The sequence below is a fragment of the Pangasianodon hypophthalmus genome, chromosome 12 (assembly GCF_027358585.1).
Source record: "Pangasianodon hypophthalmus isolate fPanHyp1 chromosome 12, fPanHyp1.pri, whole genome shotgun sequence".
In the NCBI taxonomy this organism is placed as follows: Eukaryota; Metazoa; Chordata; class Actinopteri; order Siluriformes; family Pangasiidae; genus Pangasianodon; species Pangasianodon hypophthalmus.
This window is the reverse complement of record NC_069721.1, coordinates 14,723,516-14,738,022: the sequence shown is the minus strand read 5'-3', so window position 1 is coordinate 14,738,022 and position 14,507 is coordinate 14,723,516. Positions and strand designations below refer to the sequence as shown.

The following is a 14,507-nucleotide window of genomic DNA, read 5'->3' as shown; positions in this document are numbered from 1 at the left end:
TATTATGCATTTTGAATTATTTCATTAGCAGGCCTATTTACCTTTTGACTTAAATGGAAATATCTGAAGAAAGGGGGGTTGAAATGCAGTCACAATGAGCATCAATGGTCTCGCACACTCCATGCAAAGTGCACTCAATCTTACTGATGGATCAAAAGGCCCTCCCAGGTTGAGGCACAAATATTCCTGATTCTTTCATGATCCAGCTAGATAAAAATGTAATTTGTTTTTGTTTAATTCCTCAACAAGACCTTTGATGATCTAACAGGAGACCAATTTGAACGCTCGATTTACAAGCTATGGTTTCACTGTAACTGGCTTAAGGTCAGTTCAGTTTTAAATGCAAACATATACACAGACTCTCTCTTCCTCCAGACCTCTTTCCCTTTCTCATTCGCTTTGGACACTCAGAGTTTTTTCCAGCTGATATCACCGAGTCCATCAGTAGTAGATGCATCGTACCATCGCCCCAAACTAATTTAGAGTAACTTACACCAGAAATATTATACCAAAAATCGTAAAAAAAAAAAAATAAATAAAATCCAGTTTATTTTATTTATTTATTTATTTTATTAGAACATAATACATTTAGAGGTACCAACATTCATAAATCGACTCCTGTCAAGAAAGAGACTGTAATGAAAAGTAACGTTATAAGTGATATTATCTTTTTTTTAAGTGATGTCGGACAAAGAACACTTCATAGCATATCTACAATGAGTTGGTGATTTATTTCTGCTTGTAAGTTCATAAACACATCTGCCACATGGTCAGATTCAGTTGCATTGCAAAAGCTAATGAGTAACAATAGAAACAGGGATAAAACACAGTAACTGTCAAAAATATGATACACAAATATATTATTTGGATCAATAAATGCATAATTCAAAAATATACAGATATGATGCTCTTCAATGCTTTTGGCTTGCTGTGTGCACAGTATAAAGGTATAATGACAAAGACGTATCATTTAACCTTATCTGGAATGAGAATTGTTTAAACAAAAGTAATTGCAGTGAATTTTTACTTAAATGCATTACTGATTAGGGAACAGGCAGAACACATACTGTAAATACTCAGGGCTGAGCCCAAACACACACACACACACACACACAAGATAAAGTAGTGCATTTTATCATTAGTTCAACTGACATCACTGTACAGAAATTGGGAGCATGGAACAATTTCAATCTTTAAAAGGACAGAAGTGCAGTAGAAACATTTTTTGAGGAAACCATGGTGCAAATACATATTTGTAATACACTGCAACATCAACAAGTCATAACAGTGCAACAGACAATTTCACTATGTTGCTCACATAAGCTGCCCTTGTTGCCTCTTTTGTCCTGACAAAGAGCGCTTTGTCTCTAAATACTTCAATATTAAGTATCCAGTCTATTCTACATACTGTTATTAAAGTGAAACTGCATGGATTAGCCGTTATAAATTTACAGAGATATATTGTGGCTGAATGTATACAACCCCACTATCAGTGCAGTACTGAATCCACAGACAGAATTGTTTTTTTAAGAATATAATTCTCCATACACTTAAAATCTCTATGGCTTTGAAGACACCAAGAGTCGCCAAGTGGTGCATACCCTTCATATAAAGTGGTACAAATGTCCAGTACCAAAATTAAAAGCAAAATGAAAAAAAAATATTTAAAAAAAACTGTTTTATTTTTACTAGGGCCAACAGGAGAACGAAAATGTCAACTTTACTTGCATTTGCTGCATAAAGGATGTAAACAGGTCTCTAAAGTGCTCTTTTTATGTGCCTGTTCATAAAACATGAGTGGTTTTAATGCCAGCAAGATAGTGATCACCCCAAGAAACTTGGACAGACATTTCACGCTGTTGACACGTCAGATAATAAAATATGTACACTACAAATCATTCGAAAGAGGTAAACTGAATGCAAGTCGAGCTGTTTGTTATCAAAGACCTCTGCCTGTTCACTAGCTTTCGCTTCTGAAACAAAGTGGACAAGTTAAAAGCTTCCAAATACCCACACTGCATGTTTCTAAAGGGTTTTCATCCACTCACACCTTCTAGAACAAGTCATTTAAGACCCTTTATAAAGGTGATTTGATAATTTACGATTCTGAGCCCATGATCATTTTCAATGGTTTAGAAGTGCCTGGAAGCCATGCTTTAGTAATGTGAACTGTTTGTTTCTATTCAGCACCATCGGATCATGACTAAATTCTCTTTTAATTATATCTGACACTAATGAATTTTTCAGGTTAGAGTAAGTGTGTGCCAGAGGCAAGAACTGAACCTGAAAGCCGATTCTAAAGACTGGGAATTTAAGTACTACTTTTCACCTTTCACCTGTCATATCAGTCTATGCAGAGGCAGTTTCAAGTTCAAAGGTTAAAGCAGCACATTATTTCATGTTGCATTAATAGTAAGTATATTAACAGTCATAGCCACGGTTTGAGTTCTACAGAGTTGACCAGCAACTTATTTTTTCTTCCTGCACATTCTATTAACGAATTTTCCACATACTACAACACAGAGAGTCTGCATGCCATAACTGTATTCACTTAGAGGCTGTCTGGTGGCAATATGACAAAACACATCAACATGACATATAATAATGCAGGATGGTTTATTTTAGAGAGTGCTGCTGAGTATTTCAGAAACCAGCTCATTGGTTTGGTCATCCGAGTCCACTTCCTGAGCTGTCGTTTCTCCTGCTGCAGCTCCTCCATGTTCCTCATCCTTCTCATCTGGCCATCGAGCACCGTCTCTGCTCGGGGACGTCTCACTGCACGACTCCACAAAGATCCTGCGCACCGTGGGTTTGCTCTCCCTGTTATTCCCCTTCCACTCGTCCATGCTGTAGGAGGAGTGTGGGAAAGAGACAGGGAGCTCTAGAGGCAGGTCCAGCTCACTCTGCCGGGTGTAAACTCCCTCTGAAAGTGAAGATGTCTGGTTCTCACTCTGGACCCTCAGCCAGCGATGTGTTCCGCTGAAGCAGCTCCTCTGGGGCTGGCTCCTAGACAGCAGCTTGCGCTTGTAGCGGGACGTCTTTTCTGACGATCTGCTGGAGTAAGAAGATAGGGACAGTTCCTCCAGGTCTTTAGTGAAGGATTCAGTCTCCAGCATCAGCTTAGAGCAGGCGCTGGGTTTGAGGTCATGCATCTGCAGGACATCAGGGGCGCTGCCGCTCAGTGTATGCACAGCCTGATGGGATAGATCCTGGGCTGAAGAATAAACCAGGTCTAGATCTCGTGGGCTCAGAGCATCGCTGGAGTCATAGTCGCTGTCTGTCGGAAGGAAGACCTCAGAGCAGCCTTCTTCATCTGAGACCGCCTGAGAGTCTGGAATGAAAAGAAAAAAAAAAATGTGCTGATCATTTTAATTTTCAGTACACATAACTATAGTGGCCCATAAGTGCAAAACATGTTAACAGGCAAAAAAAACATAACAGTAAAATCAGAAACGTCAAAATTAACTCAAAATGTAAAAGGAAAGTCTGTATTAAACATTTAATCTTTTGGCTAGAGAGGAGGTGTACCAGCTCACAGAATGGTGTAGAGACAACACTCTATCTCTTAATATTGATAAGACTAAAGAGATGATTGCTGACTTCAAGAAGACCCGAGCAGACCACTCACCACTGCACATCAGCGGAACAACTGTGGAGAGAGTCAAAAGCTCCACGTTTCTTAGTGTGCACATGACAGAGGACCTTTCCTGGACTCTCAACACCACCTGCCTAGCCAAGAATGCCAGCAGCGCCTGCAATTCCTATGGAGGCTGAAGAGAGCCAAACTCCCCCCTCCCATCCTCACCATCTTCTACAGAGGGACGATAGAGAGCATTCTGACCAGCTGTCTCACCATGTGGTATGGGAACTGCACAGCCTTCTTCCGCAAGAGCCTAGAGCGAACTGTGAGAACGGCTGAAAAGATCATCAGAGTCTCTCTACCCACCTTCGATACCTCATACAACAACCGCTGCATCCGCAAAGCCACTAGTATTGCAGACGACCCCTCTCACCCCTCTCACGAACTGCCATCTGGCGGAAGGTACAGGAGCATCCGTGCCACCACCAGCAGACTCCACAACAGTTTCTTCCCTGAGGCAGTCAGATTACTCAACACCCTGCTGCCTCCCAGTGCTCACCTGGGCTAGTCAAACACCTAACCCAGAGTGACTCAAAAACATTGCACACCTGCACTTTACAAAGCTGCATCAGACACTTTTTTATTATGGAACTCCTTCTTGCTGCCAATATTGCTGCTATACTTATTGCTGCTACACTACAAAATTTTACAGTTTACAGCCCATGCTCTGTGTATTTATTGTCCTGTGTATTTATTGTTCTGCACTCATCTCACACTGTCGTGTATTGCACTTTATGTAGTCTTGTGTACTGCTCTGTGTCGCACCATATCCTGGAGAAACGTTCCAATGTATACAAGCTAGCTATATAGAGGAATGACAATAAAAACCCACTTGACTTGACTTGTCTATAGCATGCGTCAGTCTGAGAAGCCGCGGGTATTTACAATAAAAGGAAATATTAGCATAAATAAATCAACTAATGCACTGTGCTTATTTTTGTCAAGGGCACACATATGACATTATTTAAAACGTGCTAGCAACTTAGTATGACATTATAATATGAATATGTGAACACTGAAAGCCCACCTAAAGAAAGAATTACTCCTCACTATAATAACATCAGTAACTTCACAATAAATTGTTTTCACTAGGCTAACTAGAAAGTGAAATTCTTTTTCCTGAGATTGCTGTAAACTTTTCACATTTGCGATGTGTTTTGGGTTTGCTGTTATGTTTTCTGATTTTATTTAGCTTTTTTGGTCTTACTGTTACTGTTACTTTGGTCTGTTACTAATTCTTATTAGAAGGTATCAGTTCAACAATAATCACTTGCCTAAAGTCTCTGGTAAGATGTCCCATTAAAATACTGTCATTATTAAACACCACCATATATATGATATACATGCATATATATAATAACAAACATGTTTTACCGTCTGTAGCCTTTCTTCTTAACTCAGGTGAGGGAGATGGAGTAGGCAGGTAGTCTGCATTGGAAGAGATGGAGTCATACTTCTGTGGTACAGGTTCTGAGCTGGCATCCACCAGCCTTGTGATGGGCACACCACCCAGAGGCTGTTTATAGCGGGCATACTGCAGGGCATCAGTGATCCACCGGATATCTCGCCACATCTCGTCCATTTGCTGAGAAACAACACATTCATAATGCCATCGTGAAAAGAGAGGTTTCATTCATTGCCTTTCCAGTTGCACTCTGGTAGAATAACTCACTCTAAGAGAAAAACATTATTTTGAATGATGCTTATCTGGAGTTATCTGGAGTGCACTAAAACCGCATTTAAATGGCAAGTTGCAATGAAAGAAATCAATGCCAAAACATTACCTAAGACCTAAGAACTATAAGGGACTATCTGACAGTGTGTAATATTAAGATATTGAGCCATAAATGTTTTTTTACTCTCAATAAGATGCAGAATAAGAAGCAGATTCAACTTTCCACCATTATATATATATATATATTTATTTAGATTATATATATTTAGATTATATATATATATATAGACTATTAATCTATTTTAGTGCAAAACGTCTGACATTTATTCAGTGGCACATAAATAACATCTCTAATAAAAAATGTCAGCTAGAAGCTATTAATTATCAAGGTCTTGATTGCCACCAAGCCTTTTTTAAAGATTTTTTTAAATCTGAGTGCCTTAGAGTGGCTCTTTGAATCTTCAAAGTTTAATAAACCTCAGTCCGTGCTAAAATAAAGTGAAAAGCAGAATGTGTTTTCAATCAGAGCTGTTGACTTCCACATAGTGAATCTCCTCAATTCCCACTTTCATATTTTCCATTCTTGAAACTTACTATGCAATTGTATTTACAAGGAACTCGTTTCAGAATGGTGAGGAAAATGTAGAGAAAAAAAAAAGTCAGGGGAGATGAAAAAAAAAAAAAAACGCTGCAATTTGAGCTCCTCCTTGCAAATGTCATGTGAAATTCAACTTATGGGAATGAGGTTTGACACCAGAGGATGACTGCTTTGGAAAGTATGCTGGTGCTCTAATGACAAAAGGAGGGACTAGAATACGACAAGTGAAATAAAATGGAAGGGGCAGCTTTCACTTGCGAGAGAGCTCAATTCAACAAATCAGTGTTCATTTTGATGTTGGCTTGGAGATACTGCAGCAAATAGGGGGAAAGTACACAAAGGATATTGTAGTCTATACAAGAGCATTAGTTTTCTGCTTTTTAGAATAAGGATCTTGTTTTTGTGCATTTGTTTTTCTATTCCTAACTAAATTCAACATGATTTCTAAGCTGTTTAAGATTTCCTAAGCTTTTCTTTTTTCTTTTTAAACAGATTTAAAACAAGCCCTATCTGTAACACCGAGCCATCATGTACTTGCTGCTGACCTGAAATGATTCAGAGATTGCAAAGCTTCCACATATTAAACGGCTCCACAAGAGTTCTAAAAGCTATGATGATCAATGACAATTTTTGATGATTTAGTGGATGACACACTGAACCTATCCCAAGTAAAATAGCCAATCTGTTAAATTAAGAGATTGAGGTACCCACTTAAGAAAAGAAATATGTCACGGAATCTTCACTTGTGAATGACACGATATGGCTCAAATATTTAAAGTGCATGTTTTTGTGGTCAGTCTGTACTAGTTCCTCGACAGGACCTGACAGTGGAAAAATCCATCTCTCATACCAGAGCAGAACCTTAAGTGCTTTGCGCTAATGTGCCATTTTGACAGATGTGGCCCTTTTTTTTGCATGCTCCTCTGTGGAACATTAAAATGTTTATGCTAATTGGTGCCACATTGCGTAGCCACACACAGGCCACGCAGTTCCTCACATTGATTGGTATTCTTTCTCTCCCTTCACCACTCTCAGGCAGTGTGTAATCTGCGGTCAGTGTGCCACTTTTTTCCACAGCCTCTTGGATCCGACATCACACAAACACTCTTGTGGTTTTGTGGTCAATCTCAATTAATAGTCCAGACCGTGGTGGCGAAGAGGGATTATTTCAGCCCAGTGCACTGAACAGACAGCTCTCTTTCAAGTCCTGTAGCGAGACTCTGTTAAGCTCGTATTGAAATTTCTACACAAGAAAAACAAGCCATTTTACAGTTTATATGTCTAGTAGTTATACTTTACAACATCAATAAACTATTCTAATTGGATTATTAGCTTAAGTTGTTTTTGTAGTTTGACATTTCGCACACATCGGTGTGTCTGGGAATACGTGTAACAGTAATCACCACTGTGTAACAAATCACGTTTCGTCAAATCTCACTGCTGCCGTTGGAGTCATAGATGCGTGATAAAATGTGTGACAAAAAAAGACTAAATCAGAATGTTGTGAAGCCAAGTGTGCAGTAGTAATACCTGAATATAGTCAAGTATATGTTGGTGTCTTTGTTTAGCAATGGACAGTTCAGTATCTGTTATGGCCTCTCTCAAAGCCTGCTGGGTTATCAAGGCGTCCAGGTCAAGCACAGAGGACAGGCGGCAGTACAGGCTAATGAACTTCTCCTTATATGCACAGAAGTGAACTGAACACAGAGACATGGAGAGAAAAAAACAGAAGTAATTCAGTAATGTTGTGTTACATAATGTATAATAGCCAGCTACATCAGAATCTCAGTTTATTTAGTCAGTTTTTTGCTTTGAAAAAAACTGAATCCTTCTAAATTATCTTGCAAAGACTCAAGTACATAGTGAGGCTATAATTAATTTACCAAGAACATTGACAATTCTTTGAAAAGTCTTGCCTTTAATGGAAATCTGTGGGTGGTTTATACATGTATTTAGATAGAATCTGCTCCATATGATCATATTTCAAACAGAGCTGTTCAAAACTGTCCAAATAACATCAAACCATCAGCCAAACAAGTAACTGAGCATTCTAAATTACAAGCATGGCTTTGCACATCAACAAGATTTGATTCTTCACACAAATTCACAGGCTGATTGAAATAAAAATGATTTAGTGGTGTTTGCACAGATCTGGTTCAATTACAATATCAATTACTTGTTTAACCTTTCTTCATTTTTACCCAGTCTGGGGCGGGAGGGGGTATTTGGCTAGCCACAAAGCAGACTGCTCCCCTGCTGGCGTGTGTATTTGTGGGTCTGTGTGATTTAGTGAGGCTCCGCTGGGAGTATGATTGGACGCAGAGGAGGGGGGGAGAAAGGAATCTGTGGATTTTATAAGGCCAACTGAGCTAATATTGTAGAGCTTGAAACAGAAGCCAGTGTACCGAGCTCAAACATTTGAAGAGGGAGGTTGAGGAAGCCCGAGTGGGGTGTGTAGGGATTGGTCTGGCCCGGGGCAGTGCACACGGCGTCTGAGGCAGGCAGCAGCAAAAGAAAGGACACATTGTGACCCAACTCGAGCACCTCCTGTGTGTAGAGACGGAAGTGCTTAGCCTGTGCAAGAAATAGACACACAAAGGAACACACACACACACACAGTTTTCAGTTTAAGTGAGACAATGGCAGGCCATTTTAGCTTAGTGGCCAACAAAAATCAGAGGCAATGCTTTTCAATAAACATGGGTGCAAGTAAAAGATGCGCCGAACAATTAACACAATTATTAACAATTAACACAATTGTTGCAAAGAGAAGTGCAAGATTCAAAAATATTTCCTAGCTATTCCTATATTTTTACGTTCAACTTAGAAAACAATGCCTAAATGTCAGCTTCACATGAATACGCCAGTGTTTTTCAGCCTAATCTCTATTTACCACATCTGGAGTGTGTGGTTGATTATCACAGACGAGAATTTTAACACATTACTCTGTACCGAGAAAAGAACCCAAAAGGATGTTTACTCAAAACTCGCTGATAATGGAAGTCTAAGGGCAATAAACAGTTTTGGGAAACTATGTTTTGTAGAATGTGTTCATAAGTTACTCAAAGGTATGTGTTAATTAAGATCTAAATCTGCATAATTGGTCATTTTTTTCAGAGGAAAAAAAATGTGTTTTTGTTTTACTTAATGTAATTGTGTGGGTCTGATGGCACATGGATGCCAAAAAACATTGCAGAAACCTGAAATGACTTTTCACTGCATTGTTCCCGTGTGTGAAAGTTTTTCATGAAGAGTTGCAGAGATACACATTTACATGTCTATCAATGAAGTGCAAAAACTGTTAGGCGTTTATGGATTTGCTTATGGTGAATTATAGCTTGTGACATTTGTGAAGAACACAAGTCTACCCTTGATTGGTTGGTTGGTTGAATGCAATGCGGTGACCACACTTATTTGCACGAAGCTGAGCTTTGCTAAACCTTTGATGCTGCTGCACACGAGCCAGATTTTTCCACACTGCAAGTGCCAGACACTGAGCTCTCCAGTGGCATGAATAGCATGCAGGGTGGTGAACTTGGACATGGACACATACCAGTAGGCTTCCATTATAGGATTGTACTGAGTAAACAGATTTTATGTTCTTTTCTCAGTACAGGGACACACAGAAATTCTTTTTGAATTGGTGAATGGTGTGAGAATCAGAGCCCTTTACAAACAGTCTCCCAAGAATTACTCATCGTTCCAGAGGTGCCAACATCGCTAACAAGAAAATACTAGCAGGCAGAGAGAAAAATAACTGAATTTTACAAAAAAAAAAACCAAGAGTATGATGATGGATGGGATGGGATTTTTTTTTTCAGATGTGCTCCAAGCAACAGTAAGAAAACATTGAAACATAGTCTGGTGTGCGCACTACTTAATAATAAGAACCTCCTCTGTTTTTTAATGACCAAACAGACTACAGTCGTGTCTTCTTTTTTCTATATGGCCCAAAAGACAGAGGCTTGTGAATTCACAGGTCAGAGTTCACCTAGATAAAGTCTGCATGAATTGAAACTAACTGCTACTAGTGAATTCTACTTTTCAGTTCAGGAAATTGGCATTACCACTGGATTACAGACCACTGCTTCAGCTGAGTCACGTAGTTTACAGGTGTCTCCTGTATCGCCATGGCAAGAGGTCAGAAATTGTAAATGCTACAGCGAAACCGTTGATGTTGGCACCTTTGTAGTTCATTAGAGGACCAACAAACAAACAAACCTGCTGTGTAGCAGATGATGAGTGCCTTCAGTCATTCATTGTGCAACTCACAGACATGATCAAACACACTATGTTTATACATCAGAGTGAAAAACTTACATTTTAATAGAATTAGATGTCATTCAACCTTCATAACCATGAGATTATTACATGTACTCCCGTGCTATTGTTCTTTTGACATACCAGAATAAAGGTCACCTTTTTGTGTTTAGTACCTGGTGCAGAGGTAGATTGATCTGGCGCAGCAGATTCTTAATGGCTGTCTGGAGCTCGCAGAAGAGCAAGGGAGCGTTGCAGTCTGCTGCCTGATCTGCTCTTTCCACCTCCTCAGGCCCAGACAGGGCATTCAGCCATTCCCACTCATCTCTGGGTGGGAAGATATGGCACTCAGTAAAGACACATACACACACGGAAAAACGCTATTGACACATCCGTCTCTGCTGAGGTGCCCACTATAGACTGCGCCACTCCACACTCCCATTACATGACGGCGGAGTTTCCAGAAGCAAGTGAGCAGTTAAGGAGCCACACCAGTTCCTGATATGCAGAGCGAAGGCTCAGAGAGTGAGTAAAATGCCACCAACCACTAGACACCCCATTATTTTCAGTCTGAACGTTCTTAGCCAAAATGTGGGAAAGTTCTATTCGTGCCACCCTCACACTGAGCAGGATGCTTTACAGAATTTATAGAAAAGCTGTGTGAGAACATGTGGATGCCTAGAGGGTAACAGACAGCTCATTCTTATAATCTCTAACATGCAAGGCATTTAACAGTGAGAATACTACCACTTGGCATCAAAGAGGTGGGAATGTCTGACATTTGAGAAAAAAAAAAACCTGCCACTGCTTCTTTTCTCGACTAACGTTTGTGTCTCATCAGCACAGCTAGAGGCTGATAAGCCACAGATGGTGTAATAAGAAGCGTTTTGGTGTAGCTCATAATGATAAATAAGTGTCTGGGGGCTAAGCTGGTGGAAAAAAGAGAATTTCTTTGCTTCAGAGATTTTCCTCGAGCTGTGAGTGGGCATCATCCTGTGTGAGCCTCCCGCTAGCTTCCACGCTCCGGCCCCATAGTAAATTTAGTTTTACTACCACACTGAGCGGCAGGATAATGCTCTCCCTGTCTGGACCTACCTACCGGGGTCAACAACATGACCTGAGATGAAAATAAATAAATAGCTCCTTTACCGAACAAAAACAAACAGGAGTTTTGTTTTGCTCATAAAAAATGACCACGTCAAGAAAGTATGTGCTCCTGCGGTGAGGGGGAGCATTCCACGACAAGCCAGCGCTTTGACACATTTCAATATTTCATCTTTACAGGCACACGCACTCCTCATTTATGCAATGTACCAATGAGGAATCTGTTTGTCTGGTCCTGCGTTATACAGCATGTACTGCTGGACTTATTCATCGGACATACACAAATCTCTTTTGGGTGTGCAAGAATATTACACTTAATACATGAGAGGGTCATTTATTAATCTGATCACAAACTACCTGAATTTCCATTCTGTCTTCTCTGTTTCCAAAAATAAATGTTTATTTTTAGATTTATTTTTAGTAAGAACCTCATCAAAAAGGCAGAAAATGTGGAAATGTGGAAACATGGTATTAATATTGTTCACAATCATAACATCGAATGTCATCATCATTGCCATTTCATTTCATTTCACTTTTATTCTAAGAGTCTTAAGTGCATTAGTGCATTAAAGCCAGGTGCACACTACACAAGTTCCAAAATCTCCGCTGCGCTCACACTACGCAACACGATTGCTCGCATATAAAGGTCACACACTACATAATCTTTGATTCCAGATGAGTGCACTGGATTTGCAAATCCCGGTTTCTCACAAAAATAAATGTGAGAGCTGTGTATCATGTGACTTTGTCACTATTTTTTATGGAAACAAGAAAGAAGAGCAAGGAATGTCTGCTCTGAAAAAAAGAACTGGCAGTATACTACAAAAAGAGGCTATTTTTATACTGTGCTTCACCAGGAATCAGGTTGTGTTTGATTTTATTTTTGCTGTTCCCAACAAGCATTTGGGTATGACATGCTGAATAATTTCTTACAGAAGGCATTATTCCTGTGCTTACATTTTGCCCTCTCCATCCCACACAAATAGATGGATGAGAAACTAGATTCAGGGAACCGCTGTGCATTTCAGCAGATGAATCTGATTTCTTCTCGGACTCTCTTGTTTCTCAGCTCTGTTCTTGCTACTAGCCACAGAGGGGTTCAAACTATGTGATTCATCACTGTGAAAATTAAACATACTTGGAGCAAGTGGTGAACACTTGCAGACTGAGAAAATCATCGCTGCTGAACCGTTCGCACTACATGAGCGGTCACTGCGGGAGCGGAGCAGCAAGTAGTCACCGAGCTGTAGGGGTAGTACCAAAATTAGTCAACAACTGGGAAATTGGTGGCTACAATCATGTAGTGTGCACTAGGCTTAAATGCAATCACAAAAAAAAGATCAATGTAGTCAAGGTTAAAATAAATAAATTATATTTATATAAGAAATATACAGATTTGAGTGTGAAGTATGGAGGAAATATGGAGCTAACCTGGAGACATTCCAGTTGTCCCGTATTCTGGAATGGCAAAGCATGCTGGGTGTTCGCTGTGGGACCAGCACCTTGATCTGATCCACAGAGCTGCTGAGCTTCAAGTAGCCCAGATACAGGCCTGGAGAGAGACGGTGCTGACTTCGCCGCTGATACGCCAGGATGTCCTGTTTACACGTTGTGCATATCAGCTCACTCACTCATTAATAAAAGCTTATAGTAATCTGAACTGTAAACATGCTCAGGTTTTAAATTAGTGAAGTGCAAATACTAAAAGTCTTTTTCTGCTACAGCAGGAATTTCGTCAAACTCCACTTAATCCAAGCGTTACTGAACAGAGTCAAGTTGTACCTGTATGGTGATGAGCAGGATGTCCAGGGCATAAGGCTCTTCAGGGGTGGACAGAGACTTTCTCTGGCTCTGCAGTTTGGACACCTGCATCCACTTCCCGTTGAAGAACGAATAGGAGCTGTCCATCTCCCTGACTGTCACCAGCAGCACATTGCCATGGCGGTCTTTAATAGGCTCGTAGTGGACGCGGCCCAAGTTGTGCGTGCCCAGAAGGTTCTGTGTGGACGGAAAGACGCACAGCTGTGATTATGAAAGCATGTACTCTAGAATATTACAATACTGGCTTAACAGTGCTCTTATGTGCTTCGTGGGTCTACAATGCTAACAAAAGAAGTGGGTACAAAAGTGCAGTAAGAGTCAGCTCTTAATCATGAGTGGTTTTGGAATAAATAGCTCAAACTGTTCGGGAGCAGCAGCTATAATTGCCTCGTTTCACACAGTTGTACACACAAACTGCACAGCCGCCTACACGTGCACCAAGCAAAAAAAAAAAAAAGAAAGAAAAAAAAGAAAAGAAAGTTCAAAATTTCTCACTGTGGCTCTTCAGACTCAATTCAATTACTGTGTTGTGAGACTACAATTGCATTAGGCTAATTCGATGCTAGAGAGGCTAATTGAAGGCTGGCAGACCTGTAGCTGGCCGGCGGCAGCCAGCATCTTCTGCCTGGACTGCAGCGTGGACGAGGACGAGGAGGAAATAGCCATGCTTTGCCTGAGCCATCGGACATCCTCCCACATACACGAAAGCTGTAAAGCATATGTACTATCATTGGAAAATTGAATGCACGACCAATGGAACTTAGTTTTGCTTTGACAGATTTAGTGGAGGAATCGTATAATCATGATACATCACTGAGCAGAATGGAACAGCACACATTAATTTGCTTTAATATGATCATTTTAAAAATAGAATAAACCTTGGCTGAATATTTTGACATGTCTGTCATTGTGCAATAATCCATGCTTGTAAAAATACCAACAAACGTGCCATTACTTAACTAGAGTCATTCTGCTCCTTCCATTACCCAGGCGTAGCGGTCAGCTGGAGTGTTTGTCATACCTTGGTAAACCACAGAAAGTCCTGCATGAGGGAATTGCTGTAGGAGTCCTCCACCTCCACGATGGGTATCTGATCCTCATTAGTCACCAGCAGACTGTCCTTATGATAAAACACTGCGGCTATGTAGATCCCCCTAGAGCCCAGGCGAGAGCACATACTCGGTGCATGAGGGATTACCCAGAATGACAGAAGGCAGTAACACATGTCACCATAAGTGCTGATTTAAGCACATAAAGTATACTGACCTTTTGAGAGTTTTGACAAATTTAGTGGAGGAATGAAAGAGATGTTTCAGGCTTCTAGAGACCGATTGCTTGCGACTGGGGTTCTGCAGCTTTGACGTGTCTGAGAAGAAAAGGTAAGTAAGGTCACTGCTCACATACGCACA

General features: G+C 40.4%; 1 protein-coding gene across 3 annotated transcripts in view; it reads right to left on the bottom strand.

The window, feature by feature from the left end:
- Positions 1 to 712: 712 nt before the first annotated feature.
- Positions 713 to 14,507, bottom strand: part of ankfn1 (ankyrin repeat and fibronectin type III domain containing 1) — a 67,700-nt gene continuing 53,905 nt past the window's right edge. For all 3 annotated transcript variants that reach the window (XM_053238803.1, XM_053238804.1, XM_053238805.1), the window contains exons 15-24: positions 14,365 to 14,464; positions 14,120 to 14,252; positions 13,690 to 13,806; positions 13,060 to 13,275; positions 12,709 to 12,875; positions 10,350 to 10,500; positions 8,319 to 8,487; positions 7,444 to 7,610; positions 5,015 to 5,225; positions 713 to 3,331 (exon numbers count right to left, since the gene is read on the bottom strand). In XM_053238803.1, coding sequence (XP_053094778.1) covers positions 2,622 to 3,331; positions 5,015 to 5,225; positions 7,444 to 7,610; positions 8,319 to 8,487; positions 10,350 to 10,500; positions 12,709 to 12,875; positions 13,060 to 13,275; positions 13,690 to 13,806; positions 14,120 to 14,252; positions 14,365 to 14,464 — 2,141 coding nt within the window. In that variant the 3' untranslated portion in view covers positions 713 to 2,621. The remainder of the gene's footprint in view (positions 3,332 to 5,014; positions 5,226 to 7,443; positions 7,611 to 8,318; positions 8,488 to 10,349; positions 10,501 to 12,708; positions 12,876 to 13,059; positions 13,276 to 13,689; positions 13,807 to 14,119; positions 14,253 to 14,364; positions 14,465 to 14,507) is intronic.